This window comes from Schistocerca nitens, chromosome 3 (assembly GCF_023898315.1).
Source record: "Schistocerca nitens isolate TAMUIC-IGC-003100 chromosome 3, iqSchNite1.1, whole genome shotgun sequence".
NCBI lineage: Eukaryota > Metazoa > Arthropoda > Insecta > Orthoptera > Acrididae > Schistocerca > Schistocerca nitens.
The window spans coordinates 285,128,517-285,146,724 of NC_064616.1; the positions used below are offsets into that span (position 1 = coordinate 285,128,517).

An 18,208-nucleotide genomic window follows, 5' to 3' on the forward strand; every position below is an offset into this window, starting at 1 on the left:
CGGCTGGGGTAGCCTTTCATCATCACTGCTGGTCGCATCTGTGTTGTTGATGAAGTTGTTCTCACTCAGTATGAGTGAAAACAGCACAGGAATTGGTGATCTTCACTGTCTCCAGTGGGAAGATGTAGAGCAGTGTCTCTAGCTCTTCAGAAAAGAATGGATAGGGTTGACGAGCAAAGAAAGTCTCGGTTGGTCAGGAGAATTGAACGAGTAAGGATTGAAGGAATGGGGATAGGTACCATCGTCACGAATGTGGCAGTCATCTTCAGCATTGGTGACATGGACTCCTTGTGTGGGAGAGGGAGGCAGGTGGGTGGTGGCACTGTGATCATGCTCTGGAGAATGATGTCACAACACACGGCTCTGGCAGCACCCACCATGAGGCTACTGGCCTCTTGTCCTTGGGCACAGATGGCATTGGGAATGGCCTGCAGCATGGTTGCTGGCCCCTCTCTTGTCTGTGTAGTCACTTCTGTAGTTTCCTGCATCTCTGCAGTGGCCAAAGAGGTGATTGTCTGCATGGTGGTATCCACCCCCTATCTTTGGCTCCATAGAGGGGATAATGACAGGGATGTTTCTTCTGTGACAGCTCAAAGCTTGTGTGCGAGCGTCTAGTGCAGTTGCTGCAGCTGGTGGCAGGTTTCGTTCGTCTTGGTGCTGGGGCAGCTGTCAGGGCACTCCTATCCACTGCCACGGCTGCTTTGAAGGTGGTGATGGGTTTGTTGGCAGCAGCACACGTCTCGCACATTGTTGCCAACGTCTGTTACGTGGAGGTCAGTGCTGCTGCTCTCTGTGGTGTACTGGGGCTCACCACCCTGTCATCTCGGTTGTCGTGGCTGACTAGTGTGGCAGTGGGCTGCCCTACTCTTACTGGGTCGAGGGGGGAACCCTCTGCGGTGTATCAGTTGCCTCATCTTCTTCTTTACGTGGTATCAGCCCATGATATAGTTGCAGCCAAAAAAGCTTACAATTTGTATGCTGCAGCAGTTTACTTAGGTTAATTGATGTCACTTGTCTTGATACAGGCACGCATCTCGTGTGCTTGTGTGCGCTTCACATATGCCACTTCGCTGCCACAGTACTTGGTGACATGACTGAGTTGCTGACATGAAAAGCATTGCTCTTCTTTATCCACATTGGAGGACATCTGTGAGACTGCGACATCGATACGCCGAAACCACTAGACTTGATAGCTGCTCCTGCTCTTCTGGTGCCAGGCCGTGTTCACGGACAGGTAGACAGGTGCTTGTGTCTTGCTGCTGACCTGACGGAGGTCAACAACTCTGAAGAAGACAAGTCGGTTTAATCCTTGACTACTTCTTTCTCTTATGAGCCAGGGGAGGCCACGGATGGTGACCTTGATTGTCTCACATCACCTACCTTCGTTCCTGTGAAGGTGCCTTCTGTGACAGTGAAGTTGTACAGAAGCTCCTTCACTGTGTTGTGAGCTGCTCAAGTGGCGAAGAACGGTGTCAGCAGGCTGCCATCACCCCCTGCAGTAGCGCACCACTGCAACCTCTTTGTGTGGCAGCTATGATGTTGGCTTTCAGCATGGCCGATGGTTTATCCTCCGTATATTTCAACAGAATGTGTGGGATTGGGACGTTGTCAGCTCCAGGTGTTGATGTCACATCAGTCACTGGCTTCATCATTTCTGACGTAGTGGTGTGCCAATGCATGATGACAATTTGATTTCAACTCTGGCAGTTGTTTAGTCGGAAATAAGCACCAATCAGAACTCTTGGTAGTGCACATGCATGTGTAACTGGTATGGCGAAATGGTGCAAATGCAAGATGACTCGTGGATGTATTGGGGGTGGAGATGGACACACGTGTATAGTCGTACTGGACCATGATTTGCTGAAGACAATACCCATTCATCAGAAAATATCATGTTCCGCCAGTCATGATTGACATTGTCCTCAGAAAACACAAGTTCTACACACTTGCTCAGTAGTCTAGACTCTCGAGGTTAAAAAAGGATTTGCCATGATTTGTTGACAAATTCAGTATCCTGGACAGGTGGTATTGCATACCAGTGTCTGGTTCCCCTACCTCATCTTGATACTTCAGTATCTTGATAATATTTTATCCATCGTTGCACAGGATGTCCATGAATGCCATACTGTGCTCTGGCCTTTGACACTGTCAAATTCCCTTCCTTCACAAGAGGAATGATGCGGGAAAAATAGCCTGTTGATTATGAGGCATGGCGCATGAATAATGTGACCGAACTGAAAGCGATGGGGTGCAGATATTTGACCTTGCCCTTGTACTGTGATTGGCTATTATAGAGCGAATGGTGCACCTGCAGACTTAACTCTCCATAACAAACTGTCAGTCTATTAATGTTTAGTAGCAATAAAACAGTGCAAATAATTCTCACGTATTTTGTCAAAATAGGTAGTAGATTCAGTTTTTTTACTCCAGGGAGCTCATTCTCCACCAGAAGTGAATCTCATTGATTTGTATTAGATATTCTGTCTTGTCTTCTGTGGCAAATTAGCTGCACATCATCAGCATGTGCTTCATATAATAAAATGGAAAGCTTCATAGACAATGAATTGTTGAACTAGATGACGTGTATCTTATGGCAAAAAAGAAAGAAATACACATCGATTTGAGCATGGGACAAAGCTGTTTATTTAGCTACAGTGTTCATTTACAAACTTCTATCTATTCAGTTATCATACACTACATCTATAGATAATACCAGCATATTGTGTTTGCAGAACAGATTTTGTGACTTCTTTGAACACATGTGGAATCCTGACAAGATTAGTTTCCTGTAATTTTTGATGTAATATTTCCTTGTCTGCATGTTCCCATGGTAAACAGAAAATTATTGCATGTCACATTTATTTCATGTCAGTGTTGTATTGGTCTTTAACCGTGGTTGTGGCTTCTGCCAGCCAATTTTTGTGCTGTCAAGTGTACAGTTGTTATTTTCATCTTTGAGAGTAGGTGACACATACACTTCTTGTAAATCAGTGACAGTTTGAAATTCTACATAAAGGATAATTTCCAGTGTGCATTTATGCTCTGCTAAACACACAGATAATAGATAAAAATATGAAGTGAGACAATGGCCACAAGATTCGATTCTATCTTAAAAATCCCCACCTAAAGACGTTGATTATGTTTTTTCTGCTGTTTATGTAAATTGTTGTTTATTGAGAGAACCTGCAATAAATAAAATAGCAGTAAGTTAGACCATTCACCAAATAATGGAGGCATTGAGTTGACAACAGGTACACACAAAAGAGAGAGAAAACTTGATAACCCTAGACTGTGCTGGTTGGACATACATGCCAATATTTCATTTCAGCAGATGGACTAGGGTGGGGTTGGGGTTGTGTCAGTTGGGGTGGGTAGAGGTGGGGGAGAGGGGGGAGGAGGGGATGGGGGGAGGTACCGAGTGGCTGGGAATGAGGCGGCAGGTCTGCTGGCTAGGAATGCTAAAGGAATAGTGGCAAGTGCACAGGCTAAACATGTAATGTACAAGTACTTGAGCCTGTGATTTGTGGTACATGATGAAGGTGAGGTGGGGCATGGAAAGGGAATGGGTAACAGGAGAAAAGAAGGGGAAGCTGTTGGTACATGATGAAGGTGAGGTGGGACATGGAAAGGGAGTGGGTGACAGGACAAAAGAAGGGGAAGCTGTTGGGTGAGAGTGTGGGTGCAGTGGGTTAGCAGAGATTGAGGCCAGGAGGGATGCAGAAGCAAGGGTGTGTTGCAAGGATAACTCTTATCTGTGTAGTTAAGGAAAGCTGGTGCTGGAGGGAAGGATCCTGACGGCCAGGGTTATGAAGCAGCCATTGAACTTAAACATGTGGTGCTCAGCTTCATGTTGTGCCACAGGGTGGCCACGTTTGTTCTTGGCCACAGTCTGGACTGTCCACTGTGGTGGACAGCAGGTTGGTTACCATACCGAGATAAAAATCTGTGCAGTGATTGCAACAGAGTTGGTATATGACATGGCTTCTTTCACAAGTTGGCCTGCCTCTGATGTGATTGGATATGCCTGCAGCACGACTGGAGTATGAAGTGCTGCATGGGTGGATTGGGCATGTATTGCACTTGGGTCTTTTAAAGGGATATGACCCTGGTGGCAGAGGGTTGGGTTGGGAGTGACATAGGGATGGACCATGGTTTGGGGATAGGCTGGGTTGGCGACAGAATGCCACTTGAGGAGGGCTGTGAAGGATCTTAGGTAGTATGCCCATCATTTCCAGCAATGATGATAGATAATGAAAGCCCTGGCAAAGGATCTGGTTCAGTTGTTCCAGTCCAGTGTGATATTGGGTTACTGGGGAGAGTTTTCCTAGGAAGTGGTGGGAAGATTAGGGGTGTGTGATGTTTTGGAATGGGAACTCTACTTGCAAACTAGGCTAAGGGGTAGTGACTATCTATGAAGGCCTTCATGGTATCTCAGTATACTAGGCAAGGGAATTCTTGTCACTGCAAATATGCCAGCCACATATGGCCAGACTGTATAGGAGAGCTTTTGTGGTGTGGAAGGGATAATAGCTGTCGAAATGCGGATACTCTTGTTGGTTAGTGGGCTTAATATGGACAGAGCTGTGGATGCAGCCGTCAAAGAACTGAAGATCAGTGTCCAGGGAAGTGGCACGTTGGTGTGACCAGGTGAAATGAGTGAAAGAGGTGTTGAGGTTGTGGAGGAATGAGGATAAGGTCCAGTCCCTGAGTCCGTATCATGAAGATACCATCATTGAACGTGAACCAGACGAGGGGTTTGGGGTTTTGGCAGGTGAGGAATGTTCCCTTTAATGGCACATAAAAGTTTGGCATAGGAGGGTGCTATAGGCATAGGAGGGTACTATGCATTTGTCCATGGCTGTGCCCCAGATTTGTTTCTATACCTTCCCCTCAAAGGCAAAGTACTTATGCATAAGGATATTATTAGTGAAGTGTATGATGAATTAGGTAGCTTCTCACATCAAAGATGGTAACCATTTCTACATGTACATCTACATCCATACTACACATGCCACCTTATGGTGGGTGGTGGAGGTTACCTTGTATCACTGCTAGTCATTTCCTTTCCTGCTCCACTGGGAAGTAGAGTGAGGGAAAAATGACTGTTTCTTACACCTACTTACGAGCTCTAATTTCTCTTATCTTGTTTATGTGGTTCTTATGTGAAATGTATGTTGGTGGCTGTAGAATCATTCTGCAGCAGGCTTCAAAAGCTGGTTCTGTAAATTTTCTCAACAGTGTTTCACAAAAAGAACATCATCTTCCCTCCAGGGATTCTCATTTGAGTTCGCAAAGCTTCTCCATAATACTTGTGTGTTGATGAAACCTACTGGTAAAGAATTTAGCGGTTCTCCTCTGAATTTCTTTGATGTCTTCTTTTAATCCAACCTGGTGGGGATTCTAAACATTAATGTTCTATACACAGTCACCTCTATAGATAAGCTACACTTTCCTAAAATTCTCCCAGTATACTGAAGTCAACTGTTCGCTTTCCCTGCTACTGCTCTCACATGCAACCTCGTGCCTAGACATTTAATCGACATGACTGTATCAAGCAACACACTACCAATGCTATGTTCAAACGTTATGAGAGTGTTTATCCTTCTCATATGTATTAATTTATATTTTTCTACATTTAGAGCAAGTTGCCATTCATCATATCAACTAGAAATTTTGTCAAATCCTCATGTATCCTCCTACACGTTCAGTCATATCATACTTCCCTAGGACACTTCTGATGATACCTTTGTCTCTGATGATTACTTGCCATTTAGGAACACGCACTGTGTTCTATTACATAAGAAATCTTTCAGGCCACACATATCTGGAAATCGAGTCTGTATGCTTGGACCTTTGTTAACAATGTGCAATGGGGCATTGTATCGAATGCTTTCCAGAAATCTAGGAACATGGAATCTGCCTGTTGCCCTCCATCCATGGTTCATAAGATATCATGTGAGAAAAGGGCAAGCTGAGTTTCACGCGAGTGATGCTTTTTAAATCTGTGATGATGTGCAGACAGATCTTATCCCTCTCAAGGAAAGTTATTATATTCTAATTGAGAATATGTTCAAGAATTCGGTGGCAAACCAGTGTTATGGATATTGGTCCATAATTTTGTGGGTTTGTTCTTTTACCCTTCTCATATACAAGAGTCACCTGCACTTTTTTCCATTTGCTTAGCCCTTTATGACGGATGAGAGATTCTTGATAAATGCAAGCTAAGTAAGGGGCTAATGCCACAGAGTAGTCTCTGTGAAACTGGACCTGATTACTCTTTTTTTTCCAACTCTTTCAGTTGCTTATCAATGCACAGGATGCCTGTTGCTACATCCTCCATACAGGAGTCTGTGCATTGGCCGAATGGTGGTATGACTTTGTGAATGATTTCTTAAACGTGGAATTTAAAACTCCAGCTTCCTTTCACTGTCTTCTGTTGCCATACTAGACTGGTCAGTGAGCAATTGGATAGAAGCCATTGATCCACATAAGAGATTTTATATAGGATCAGAATTTTCTCAAGTTCTCAGCAAGATCTCTTGCTAATGTAAGACAGTGGAAATTGTTGTATGCTTTGTGCATTGATCCTTATACAGATGCCGAAATTTCTACTAACTTTTGCCTGTCATCACTCGCGTGTTCCTTTTTGAACTGAGAGTGCAACACGCAGTACTTCTACAGCATTTTCCACATTATGTTATTAAACCACAGTGGATTTTTTATGTCTTTATTCCACGTACTCGGGCACTTATTAGAGGTCTATTTATAATCAGTTTAAACTTTTCTCATAATTTCTCTATGTCCATCATATTGGAAGTGAGTGATGTCCATTCATTGTCCAATTGGGATCCTATGAAGCTTTTCAGGCAAAAATACACTACTAACCTTCTTGATAGATTTATTAACTTTAGTAACCATCGTCATCATGATGTTGTGATTGCTAATCCTTGTCTCTATACTTATGCTGTTGATAAAGACAGCCTATTTGTAGCTACAAGGTTATATTTCCATTTCGTATAAGCTGTTGAACTAACTGCTCAAGACAGTTTTTGGAAAATGTGTTCGAAACTGTTGGGTTGGTGCATAAGTTTGTAGCATTTTGCCACAAGTTTAATAGGCACAACAGATACACACAATGGAAATAATATGTTCTTCTTCACTATTTACAACAGTTGGCCAATGCAGGGGTAATTTTTCAGTTCTGTGACTGTATAAATCATCTGGTTTTGAGGCAAAGAATTTTTTTGAACCACGTTTGGAATGCATTTTCATCCAAAAAGGAAGTTCCTTGAAGGTTATTTGACAGAAAAGGTGGAACTCGGAGGGTGCAACATTAGGTGAATAAGAAGGGTGAGGAATGACTTCCCAACCTGACTCCTGTATTCCTAGCAGAATGCTGGCAGGCATTATTGTGGAGCAGCATCACTTCATTCATTCTTCCTGGTTGTTGTTCTCGAACTGCATCTGCAACACATCTCAGTTGTTGACAATAAATGTCAGCAATGATGGTTACACATCAGGGAAGCAATTCGTAGTACACCACACTGTCACTGTTCCACCAGATACATAAGATTATCTTTTGTGGACGCACACAGGTCTCTGTACAGGAAGGTGCTGGTCTCTTTGAGCTCAAACCATTCCTTTCTTTTCCGTATGTTAGCATAAAGACACCAGTTCTCGTCACCAGTAATGATACAGTATAGGGATGGTCAGTGTAGTTCATGAACCAATCTGTGATGAGCAAGCAGAGGTGTACATATGGGACCTGCTGATTTTTGTGATTTTGGCTTAGAGTGTGTGGTATCCATACCCCCGATTTTTGCACCTTCCCCATTGCATGCAAATGTTACGTGATGATGGAATGATCACAGTTCACCAAATTTGCCAGTTCTAGGGCGGAGTGACATGGATCATTGCAGATTAATGCATTTACATGATCTTCATCAAACCCCGAAGGTCTTCTTGAATGTGAAGAGTCATTAATGTCAGAATGATGTCCCATAAAACAAAGAACACAATTTCCTTGTCATGCTGTGTCCAATGGCATTATTCCCATGCATGGCGCAAATGTTTCTGGCTGCCTCCGCTGTTATCATTCCTCTGTTGAATTCAAACAGAAGAATATGTCGGAAATGTGCCAATTTCTCCACATGGCACACCATTCTAGCATCCACAGCTCCACTCACTATCTCCAAATGACAAAACAACAAAATTTAAACTCAAATGGCAATAGTTAACTACAAATAAAAAATGACAGTTGATAAGTAAATCTGTGGCAACCAGAAGACCAACATGCAAAACAAAAATGATAAGAACTTATACACCAACCTATACATCACAAGCCTAGCTGTCCATGCCGTGTGCAATCAATCCATAGACTTACCAGTCTATACATGGTAGGTTCAAGTTGCCTTCAGCAAATATTGCATTCTCTAGGTATTTATCCCCTGCTGAGTGTAGACTTTTGTAAAAGTCACAGTGAAATTAACTTGAGTTCACATTCAGGCTAAGTTTTGACCTCGATAGACACAATATTTCCTTCTATGGTACCTAATGTGTCTTTTCAATAAAGTTACGTGCCTCACTAAATATTTCAGAACTTTCTACTTGGGGTTTCAGCCAGCTCTCGGTTCTGAGAATAATTTGAGCACGACAACTTTCTTGGAGCGCAATAAATTCAGGTACTTTGTTATGAATACTTCTGCAGTTTACTGTTAAAATTTTGACAGTCAAAGTGTCTTTACTTTGTAAGTGGTCTGATTTTGCTCTCTGTGTATTAACTGGTGAGCATTCGTAAGAGGACTACTGCCTAGCTAAAAGAAAAGAAAAGAGCCCATGTGCATTCCACGTGTACTCTGCTAACCGTGAAGCTGCTTCATTTGTGTAATGCACCTCTGACCTATCAAAGGGAGTCCTACAGTTCTTCACCTCATAATGCAGGTCTTGAAATCTGCAGCCGAGACTCAGAATTGACGGAGCCTCTGGTTGACACTATCCAATCAACTCCAAACCAAAGGACCCAAATCAGGCTCTGGGAATGATGCTGCAAATTGTGATTTCTCCTTCCACACTCTGAGCAGGGCTAGCAATATTCACCACTTCCATCAGCCACCCATATGAACTGAAGGTGACTTCAGGACACAAGCAACATACATCATTGGTGCCAACATGAGCAACCACTTGCACAAGACTTAACCCTACACCCTTGATAGCCACAGGCATGACCTCCACATCCCAGATTATTCACCCCCCCCCTCCCCTGGCAGATATACTGAGTGCACAATGGGTTTCTTTCCAGCCCTGGACACTATTCCACTAACATTGGAGCTCTCGATAAGTAGTACACCCCACGACCCCAAACCACTGATGCCAGTGTATCTGCTCAGGTGCTGCTGATGAAGCTGCCACCTAACCACTCACAGGGTGAATGGGCAAGGCCAGCCTCCTCATTAACACTCTGTCATCCCCACTCCTTTACCACCTGGATCCTACTCTTCACTGCTAATGCCATCTCCCTATACACCAACATCCATCATGCCCATGGCCTTGTCACTATTGAGCACTCTCTCTCCTCGTGCACCCTACAACTAAATCCTTACACCCTACTATTACCCCTTTATGGGGAAGTTATATAAACAAATCTGTGGCACAGTCATGGGCACCCACGTGCTACTCTTGTATGCCAACCTTTTTATGGATCATCTCAAGGAAACCTTTATAGCCTCCCAAACACTTTCTGGTTCATTGATGATAACTCTATGATCTGGACTCATGGCCAAGATTCCTTATCTTCATTCCTCCACAACCTCAACACCATCTCTTCCTTCTGCTTCATCTGGTTCTCTTTGACTCAATATGCCACTTTCATGGACGCTGACCTCCACCAATCTGATTATTACATCCACCAACAGTGCCTTCATTTTGACAGCTGTCAGTGATGAGAATTCCCTCCCCAGTATGCTGAAGGTCTCAGTAGGGCTTTCACAGGCAGACACTACCTCCTAAACCTAGTTTGCAAATAGATTTGCCATTCCATAATGTCACACACCCTTAATCTTCTCACCACATCCAAGAACCAGCTACAAAGGAGCAACTCCCACCCCCCTCCCTCATAACATAATATATCATAATATCATCCTGGACTGAAACAACTGAAGCAGATCGTTTGTCAGGGCTTTACCTGTTGTCATGCCTATAAACGAGAGATATGCTACCTAAGATCCTTCACACCCTTCCTAAAGTGGTGTGTGTGCTCGAAAAAGAATTTCTTCCAAAAGCTAGCAAGTTCTCTTTCCCTTTGGGTGTGTGAATTGATGACTCAATGGTTCTGCTATTTGGTGAGTGTTCTACTTTACGCCTACATTATTTATATTCTGCCAGAACTTCCGTTACTATATTTATGGCTCCTTCAGTAAGGTTTTGAGCAATTACTCCCTCCATACTACATTCTCAGTTTGTGTTTCTCTCATTATCTTTGTATTAATGATATGTTCTTACTCTTTTTATGAAATGTTGTATAAAGAGAGAATGAGTGTTATCAAATGCCTTACAGACAGTGGAAAAGTATACCCAATTTCTGTGTAATCTCGTAACAACATTTTAGTTTCAATTGCATGTTTAATTCCTGTTGTTCATCATCTGATAATCTAGCTCGTTTATTGGGTGTGAGACAATTATGGGCAAAAATTGACCATCTTTATTCAAACAGTTATTCTAAATCGGATTGCGAGTCTGCTGTTGGTTTTGAGAAATGTACAAATCAACTTAAGATTGCATAGTAATTGTTTTTAGCAAATAAATTTCTTATGTGTGTATGATGTTATAGTTTAACATTGATTTATTTAGTTTTCCCTGTTATTTTGTTGATTAGTGTATAGTCGTTACTACAGGTTTTGAAGAAATGTTTACAGTAGATAAAAGATGAATCTCCAAAAATACAGAAAACATTCAGTATTACTCTGTGATATCATAGGAATTTGTTTTGTACCATTTATATACTGAGAATTGTTAATTTAGGGATGCATGACATGATTTGTAAAATAGTGAGAGTTATCACATACTCCAATTGTCAGACCAGGTTACCAATGCCTAATTTTTATTGTTATGTTCTTTCCTTCTAGTTGTGAAATTAAAACATATTATCAGAAATTTTCATTTCCTTGCTGTTACCAGTAACTCAGTGCAAGTAAATAGTTTAATGAAATTATTTTAGTTCGTGTAGAAAGAAGATGGGAGATTTGTAACAATAATCTGCGTGAATGCTTATAGATCTTGAAGTACTAGTATGATGTTGCAGAGGCCAACCTGGCTGCCCAAGCAAACCGTAATGCACAAAAGGTGAGCAACGTGCTGCCCTTGAAGAACAACTCGGCCATCACAATCATCCCAAAGGGTGTCAGTCCAACTGGTGGGGTTACTGGCATTTCTGGGGTGCGAACCTCAGCTGGTAGAAGCAAAGGCTCCTGGGGAGGGGGTGGAACGGCAGGACGTGCGCGCCCAAGAACTCAGCCTGTGGCAACAGGTGAAGCGAGGCCATATTTCCAGCAGAAAGCAACACCTTCTGCACCAACTGCAACAGCTAAACCATTCTTCCGTGATGGATCTGGAAATCGTTCCCAACATAACAGTGGATCTACCTGCACTCCTGCTGTGGTAACACCTGTGCTTCGTGAAAGTGGAGAAGAACCTGCCGAAGGGAGTAGCAGTACATCCAACAGTCCGTCACCAGCACTAGAATTACGTGGAATGGCTGGTCCTGATAATCAAGATGGCATATGCCGGGAACGTGATTTGTCATTTGGCAATACTGGTAAAGGAAGAGTTAGTAATACCAATGAAAATGCATCCGAAAGGAATAGTTCTGTATCAGAGGGAGATTTGTGGAGATCAAGTCACGATCAGCACAGTGACAGAAGAAACTTACCAAACAATTCCAGTTCAGATGATGTTAGGAAAACGGCACCACAAGATATTAGCACAAATGGTGCTGGCTTCCTTTCATTTGCCACAGATAACAATAAACCCAATAGTAATCAGATTGGAGAACAATCAGTACGGAAGCAAAAAGATGATGGCCACTGTAATGCTGTTAGTACAAAAGCACAGAGAGAAGAGCATGGTACACACACTAGCACTTTAGAGCACGATGATGAAAGATTCCGTGCTTCCTTTCCAGCCAACTCTACCTCTCAAATCAGCAGGCAAAGGGAGGATTATAATATGCAAAGACAGTCGCAAGACCGGGAATTTAGTGAAGCTCTTGGAATTCAGAAAGGTATGACAGTTAGAACAACAAGAGGTGATGATCAGTTTGAATCAGCATTGAATTCAAATGAGATTTTGGAATTAGGGAGGCAGAGAGAAGACCTTGATATTCAGAAAACCAGCCAAAGCTCAGAGTGCTTTAGTGAAACTGCAGAACTTCATAGAGCATTTACGGAAAGAGGAAAAAAAGATGATAGATTGCAAAATGCAATAAGTGCTTGCGATGCTCTGCAAATAGGTAGAAGAAAAGAAGATCAGTATGTGAATAAAAGAAATCAGGATGGTGGATGTTTCAGTGACTCTATTGAACTTACGAAGTCCTTTGCAGAGAGCATGAGAAAAGAAAGTGAAGTTTTTTCAGGCACAATAAACACCAGTGCCAGTTCACAAGTGGGAATGAGTTCTTTTAAAAACTATGAAAGTACATTTACTGCAGCACAAAGACCCATTGAGACAAAGGAAAGAGATACAACTTTAGATAGCAGTATACAATCTGTCATGTCTGAAACACTTGCAAAAAGCTTCCGTACAGAGCAAATGAGGTCATCTCTAGGCTTTCAGCCACAGTTAGAGGAACAATCTGGTATGTGTTCTGGACAGGAAAGAAGTAGAAGCTCTTCATGCCATTCAGGAGAATCTTCTCATAAAAATCACATGCAAAATAGTCTCATTGAAAACTTCAACGAAATTGGATCTCAGAGTTCCCATTCTACAACTTACCAGAGTGAGTGCAAATCCAAAGAAAGTGAATGTGATGACAGAGAACTGAAGAAAGATAGAGTAGAATATGTATGTGGGAAGCAACCACAGAGTAAGCAGTTTGCAACAAACTTCCCAAGTAGTACACAAATACTGGGGGATAACAGCCCACCTAATAAAAAAATTAGAGTTTCAAAATCTGTCCAGAGAAATATCTCAGAATGCACAGGCAGTTACGAACCTGAAATTCAAATGCAGATGAGACCTTATGGAAACAACCAACAACATATGGGAACAACTACAAATTTCTCTTCTAGTTTGCTGACTGATAGACAGACAGGCTCCCTAAGTATTTCAAAACAGAGATACCAAAACAGTGAACATTTAAGACCTGAGTACAGTGCAGCTGACTCAACAAAACCTGACAGTACTGACAGTATCAAGTCTAGTTATCAGCAACACCAACCTGACTCATCAAAGTCCAATTTTCATAATACGGATTCAGCTAAAGCAAATTACTCAGTGCCTAGTCAACTAAAATCCATGTATCATGGCACAGAACACTCTAAATCAAATTATCAAAGCCATGAGATGAAGAAACCTGTATTCAAGCAGTTGGCATCACCCAAAATGTCTTATTCACATGGGGATGCGTCAAAATCCAACTTTCAGCAAGACATTAACAAGCAAAATTTCCAGTCATCAGAGCAAACTAGACAGAATTATAGTTCTTCAGAAACAAAATCTACATATCAAACGTTAGACGCCTCAAAATCCTCACAGGATGTCCAAACCTATAACAGTGCACCTTATGGGCAGTATCTCGGAAGTCAGTCATACTATGGAGGTCAGCAACAAGCATCATCAGTGAACGTCAACCAATTTGGGGGTTCATTTGGTGATGACAACAGATTTGATCGAACCATTCAAAATGCTCAACAGAGCGTGAAGGATAGCACTTTACGAGACAGGCCGTCACCTGCTGGACAAATGCAGCACATGTCTGGACGTGCAAGTCATACCCAGCAAACAGCAGTATCAACAATTCGTAAAGATCAAGAGATTAGAGATTCAAAACGTGACATGAAGCAGTCACCATCGTCTACGGTAGATGACGCTCGCAGTCCGGGTGCTGCTAGCGGCACACGAAGCGGCAACAACAGTGCTCGTTCAACACCTGCTCCAGAAATGACACCGTCATATGCTAATGCTGGTACAACAACAACACCAATGCCTCCTGCCCAAGGTTCTGTAGTATCGGCAGCAACTCAAAATTTTCAACCGTACAGTGGTCACCAAAATCCATATGAAGCATATCCGGGGACAGCAAATTGTCGTTATAGTGGTCCAGCAACTACTCCTGATCCATTTGGCTATGCAACTACAGGATTAAGGCCTAGTGGACCTTCGTCAACCTACGGAGGACCGGGAACGACATATACTGGGTATCCTGCCACTCGCTATGGTGCCACAGATTACACCAGTGCGTCTGCGTACAGTGCATTTCACCGACCAGAGCCTCAGCGCTTTCCTACTGACATGGGTCCAACATTCCCAGCACCACCACCTCCACAACCACCACAGCCATCCACATTTGCTCTTGGCACTCATCAGCGTGCTACAGGATCTGACACTGCAAGTACTGCCAGTGGGTTCTACACGCAGAATGTTTATGGACCAACCACGTATGGCCCACGGCCGAGCTATCCTGGCCCGGATCCTGCATACTATGGAGGACCTGCCACACCTGGTTTTGGTCCCTTTCTCAACCACCATCTCCACCAGCATCCATATGCTACGATGCAGCCTCCTCCTACTGGCACACAAGGCCCAGGAACGGGCTCAACACACTGAAATTCGGTGAGCTTGTTCTCAGGCATGCATGTCACTACCACAGATGCTAACTAAAATCTTTGTAATTGAATTGAACCGCTTCCTGAATTCTGGAAATTTGTTGTTGCTTTTTATCACATGAGGAGGAAATTATTGCTTTATCTGATCATTGGGAACTCCTATAGACACTATCTATTTAGAGTAGTAGATGCATGACAGATATTTATTTATTGAATAATGCTTTATAAGCTGACCAGCATGCCTTCTTTTTAGTATGTGCAGTATGCCATCGTAAAGAGCATGTTGTGCTTCACACGACAATACCCAGTGCATGTGTTCTCTAACTGGTGTGTTAATCTATCGTTTTCAGCTTGCTTATGTAGTTCAGTAGATTTGCACCTGTTTTTAACAAATTAAACTATTGTTTTAAATGGAAGGAGCCATTGATTTAACTGTATGTACTCAGTTATGTAATTTTGTATTGATAAGGTCAAAAAATAATAATGTAACATCATGTTGATAATGTTTTTAAGCTGTATAGTTTCCATCTTCTATGTTACATGGAATGGCATTTCGGTATTGTTTTTGATTAACAAAACAGGTAATTTAGTATTAGATTGTCTCACAAAAATTTGTTAACCGAAGTCTTTTGAATGTAGGAATAATTACATGTGTCTAACTTTTGACAAAGGTAGATAAACTGAAATTTAATTTTAAAACAAATTATAAACAAACTTGTTTTTATATTTTAAAACAACACTGAGTGTTCAAGCGTCATATGTAATATGATGTTTTGTTATGGGGAAGATGTTTAAAGAAGTTAGATAAGTAGAGCAAAAGTGCCCATTGTATGGAATACACGTCATGGAGTGATAAGTATAAAAAACTGAATACAATTTTGATCAGAGCATTTCAGATATTAAACACTGCAGATGACAGAAGTGCTGTTGGTATCACAAATACAGTATTTATGCATCTTTCTGTGTGTTTACTAATACAGTCCTACTCAAGTCTAGATTTATCGTTAAGTAGGTATGGGAGTAGGAGGGCTACACCAAGTTCCGGGGGATCGAGCAATATGGGCTCAGGCAGAGATAGCGAGTGGCACGCCTCAGAATAGGCAACTCTCTCTCAATCAAAATATGCGACCAAGGTACAGGGTACAAGATCATGGTTGGGTGCAGAACATCAGAAACCAATGTCGGCCCTGCAATTATCATAAATACAGACGTTTCTTGTCTTCCCAAACCTTAAGTCGGAAGATTGTATATAAAAGAGTTAAACAGTACGTATGTACATAAAACTAGAACAATGTAATCAACCAAGCAACAAGCCAGGAGTACTACATCTGATGGCTGTAAGCTACCAGGTAAACCTGCTGCGGGTAAGATTATTAAATGTGCAGAATTATTTTACCTTTTAAATATTAACAGACATAGATAAAGGACTACAACAAGATAATCATTGAAGCAACAAATAGCAGGTGTTACTAACAACAGTAATACTTAGTCGCCCGACCTGCTGCGACCCAGCATATACATACATTATACGTATATAGTGGCTGTAAAACTTTTTGGTAATAACAGTATTTTCAACTGTGTGCTGATTGAACACTCAACAGCGCTCTGTCGAAAGGCTCTTCTTGTGGCTTGCCATTAAACAAAATGTGATTCAATGGTGCACGTTAATAACAACAGGAAATATCAGCGGCGATCTGTTGAAAGGTAGTAATCTTGCCAAGTTATTAATAATCACAGAGCAACAACATGTTTGGTTATAACAGTAATTTCAACTGTATGCTCATTGAACACTCAATGGCGTGTTGTTGAAAGGCTCTTCTTGTTGCTTGGCTTAAACAAATTGTCATTCAACAGTGCATGTTAACAACAACAGGCATGACTGCCAACTCTCCCATTTAAGCGGGAGACTCCAGATTTTTCCTTCTTCCTCCCGATCTCCTGACCGTGATGACCAATCTACCGATTTTCAGAGCAGTTTCAATACTTTCCGTACTATTTGAAAATCCTGCGGCTTCGATATATTGGTGGATGACAAGGTGTGGCTGCTACTTGTCTATGTTAACTTGGAATATTTGTGCGGTGGCTGTCGGGAGCGGCAGTAGGTGGTGCTCGCGCTTCGCATCTATAAGGAAGTAAGGAACTTATCGTTGGCAGTGTTTGGAGACGAATGAATATCTTTCAACTAGTGCTAATTTCATCCGCTTCTGGTAGCACCAGCGCAATCGTAAAGTTATTGTGGACAAGGAGTAGTCAATAGTCGTTCCAAGCGAAGTGATTAGCGTTGTTGTGTCTACAAGGCAGTGTTGCCAAGTTGGGGGATTTCCCCCAAAATAGGGGGAATTAAGCTGCCTAGGGGGAAGTTAGAGGGATATATGTTTCACGATGGGGAAAAATGTTTAGGGTTACTACCCTCCCCTCGCCACCCCTCCGCTCGACAATTTCATTCTTGACTCCCTTGTATGTACCCCCCCCCCCACCCCCGCTCGGGTTTTTTGCTGCGTATCTTGGAGGTATTGATTATTTTTTTCGTGCAGAATGGTGAAGAAATACGATGCAGTGTTCAGAAACGTGTATAAGGAAGTGGCTCATGGCGGGAAATGCGACTTTCTTAAACATGTGCAAACTAAAAAACACAAGGAGAGTGTCCATTGTGTAGAACGGAACCAGAAACTCAACTTCTTGTGTAAACCCCAAAATGTAGGTTCTGTGACGAATGCAGAGGCTTTATTTACCTCATTTATTGAAGAGCATAACTTGACTATAAACTGTGCCGACCACACTGGGCCTGTGTTTCGCAAAATGTTTCCCAGTTCCGAAATTGTGGAACGATATGGGTGCGCCAGAACAAAAACAACCGCTATCCTTACAGAAATGTGCATGGAAGAAAAAGCGAAAATTATTACGCATTTGCAGTCAAATCCATTCACTATTGCTACCGATGGTAGTAATATAACGGAATTAGGTTATATCCTATTATCATATCGTTCTTCAGCCCTGAACTCTGTGAAATTCAAAATTGCCTACTCTCTGTGCCTAATTTAAAAGGGGATGCCACTGGAACTAATATCGCTGAGCATGTACTTTCAACTTTACGGGAATTCTGTATTCCATTAAAAAACTGTCTAGCTTTTGGTGCCATGCAAATATGGGTTGCATTATGAAATGAAAACGTTTGATCATTTAACAGTGATTTATTCATGCAAAAACTGTGCCAATGTCAAAACAGAAATCTAATAGACATTAATTTGTTTCCTCGGATCGTAATTTCGAACTGTAGTTCTCTCGAGAGTGCTTCACTTGAATGTGTGTGAACCCAAAAGAAACCTGCAGAGCTCATCATTCATGTTGTTCAGCATGTTGAATGATAAATTATACAGTCCGAAGCTCAGGTA

The 18,208-nt window shown here is 42.1% G+C and overlaps 1 protein-coding gene across 1 annotated transcript in view; it reads left to right on the top strand.

Annotated features, from left to right (window-relative positions):
* Window positions 1–18,208, top strand: part of LOC126249181 (uncharacterized) — a 511,658-nt gene that overhangs the window by 472,961 nt on the left and 20,489 nt on the right. Inside the window, exon 22 of the mRNA XM_049950836.1 lies at window positions 11,297–14,823. Within this exon, the coding sequence (XP_049806793.1) occupies window positions 11,297–14,817 (3,521 nt within the window). The 3' untranslated portion in view covers window positions 14,818–14,823. The remainder of the gene's footprint in view (window positions 1–11,296; window positions 14,824–18,208) is intronic.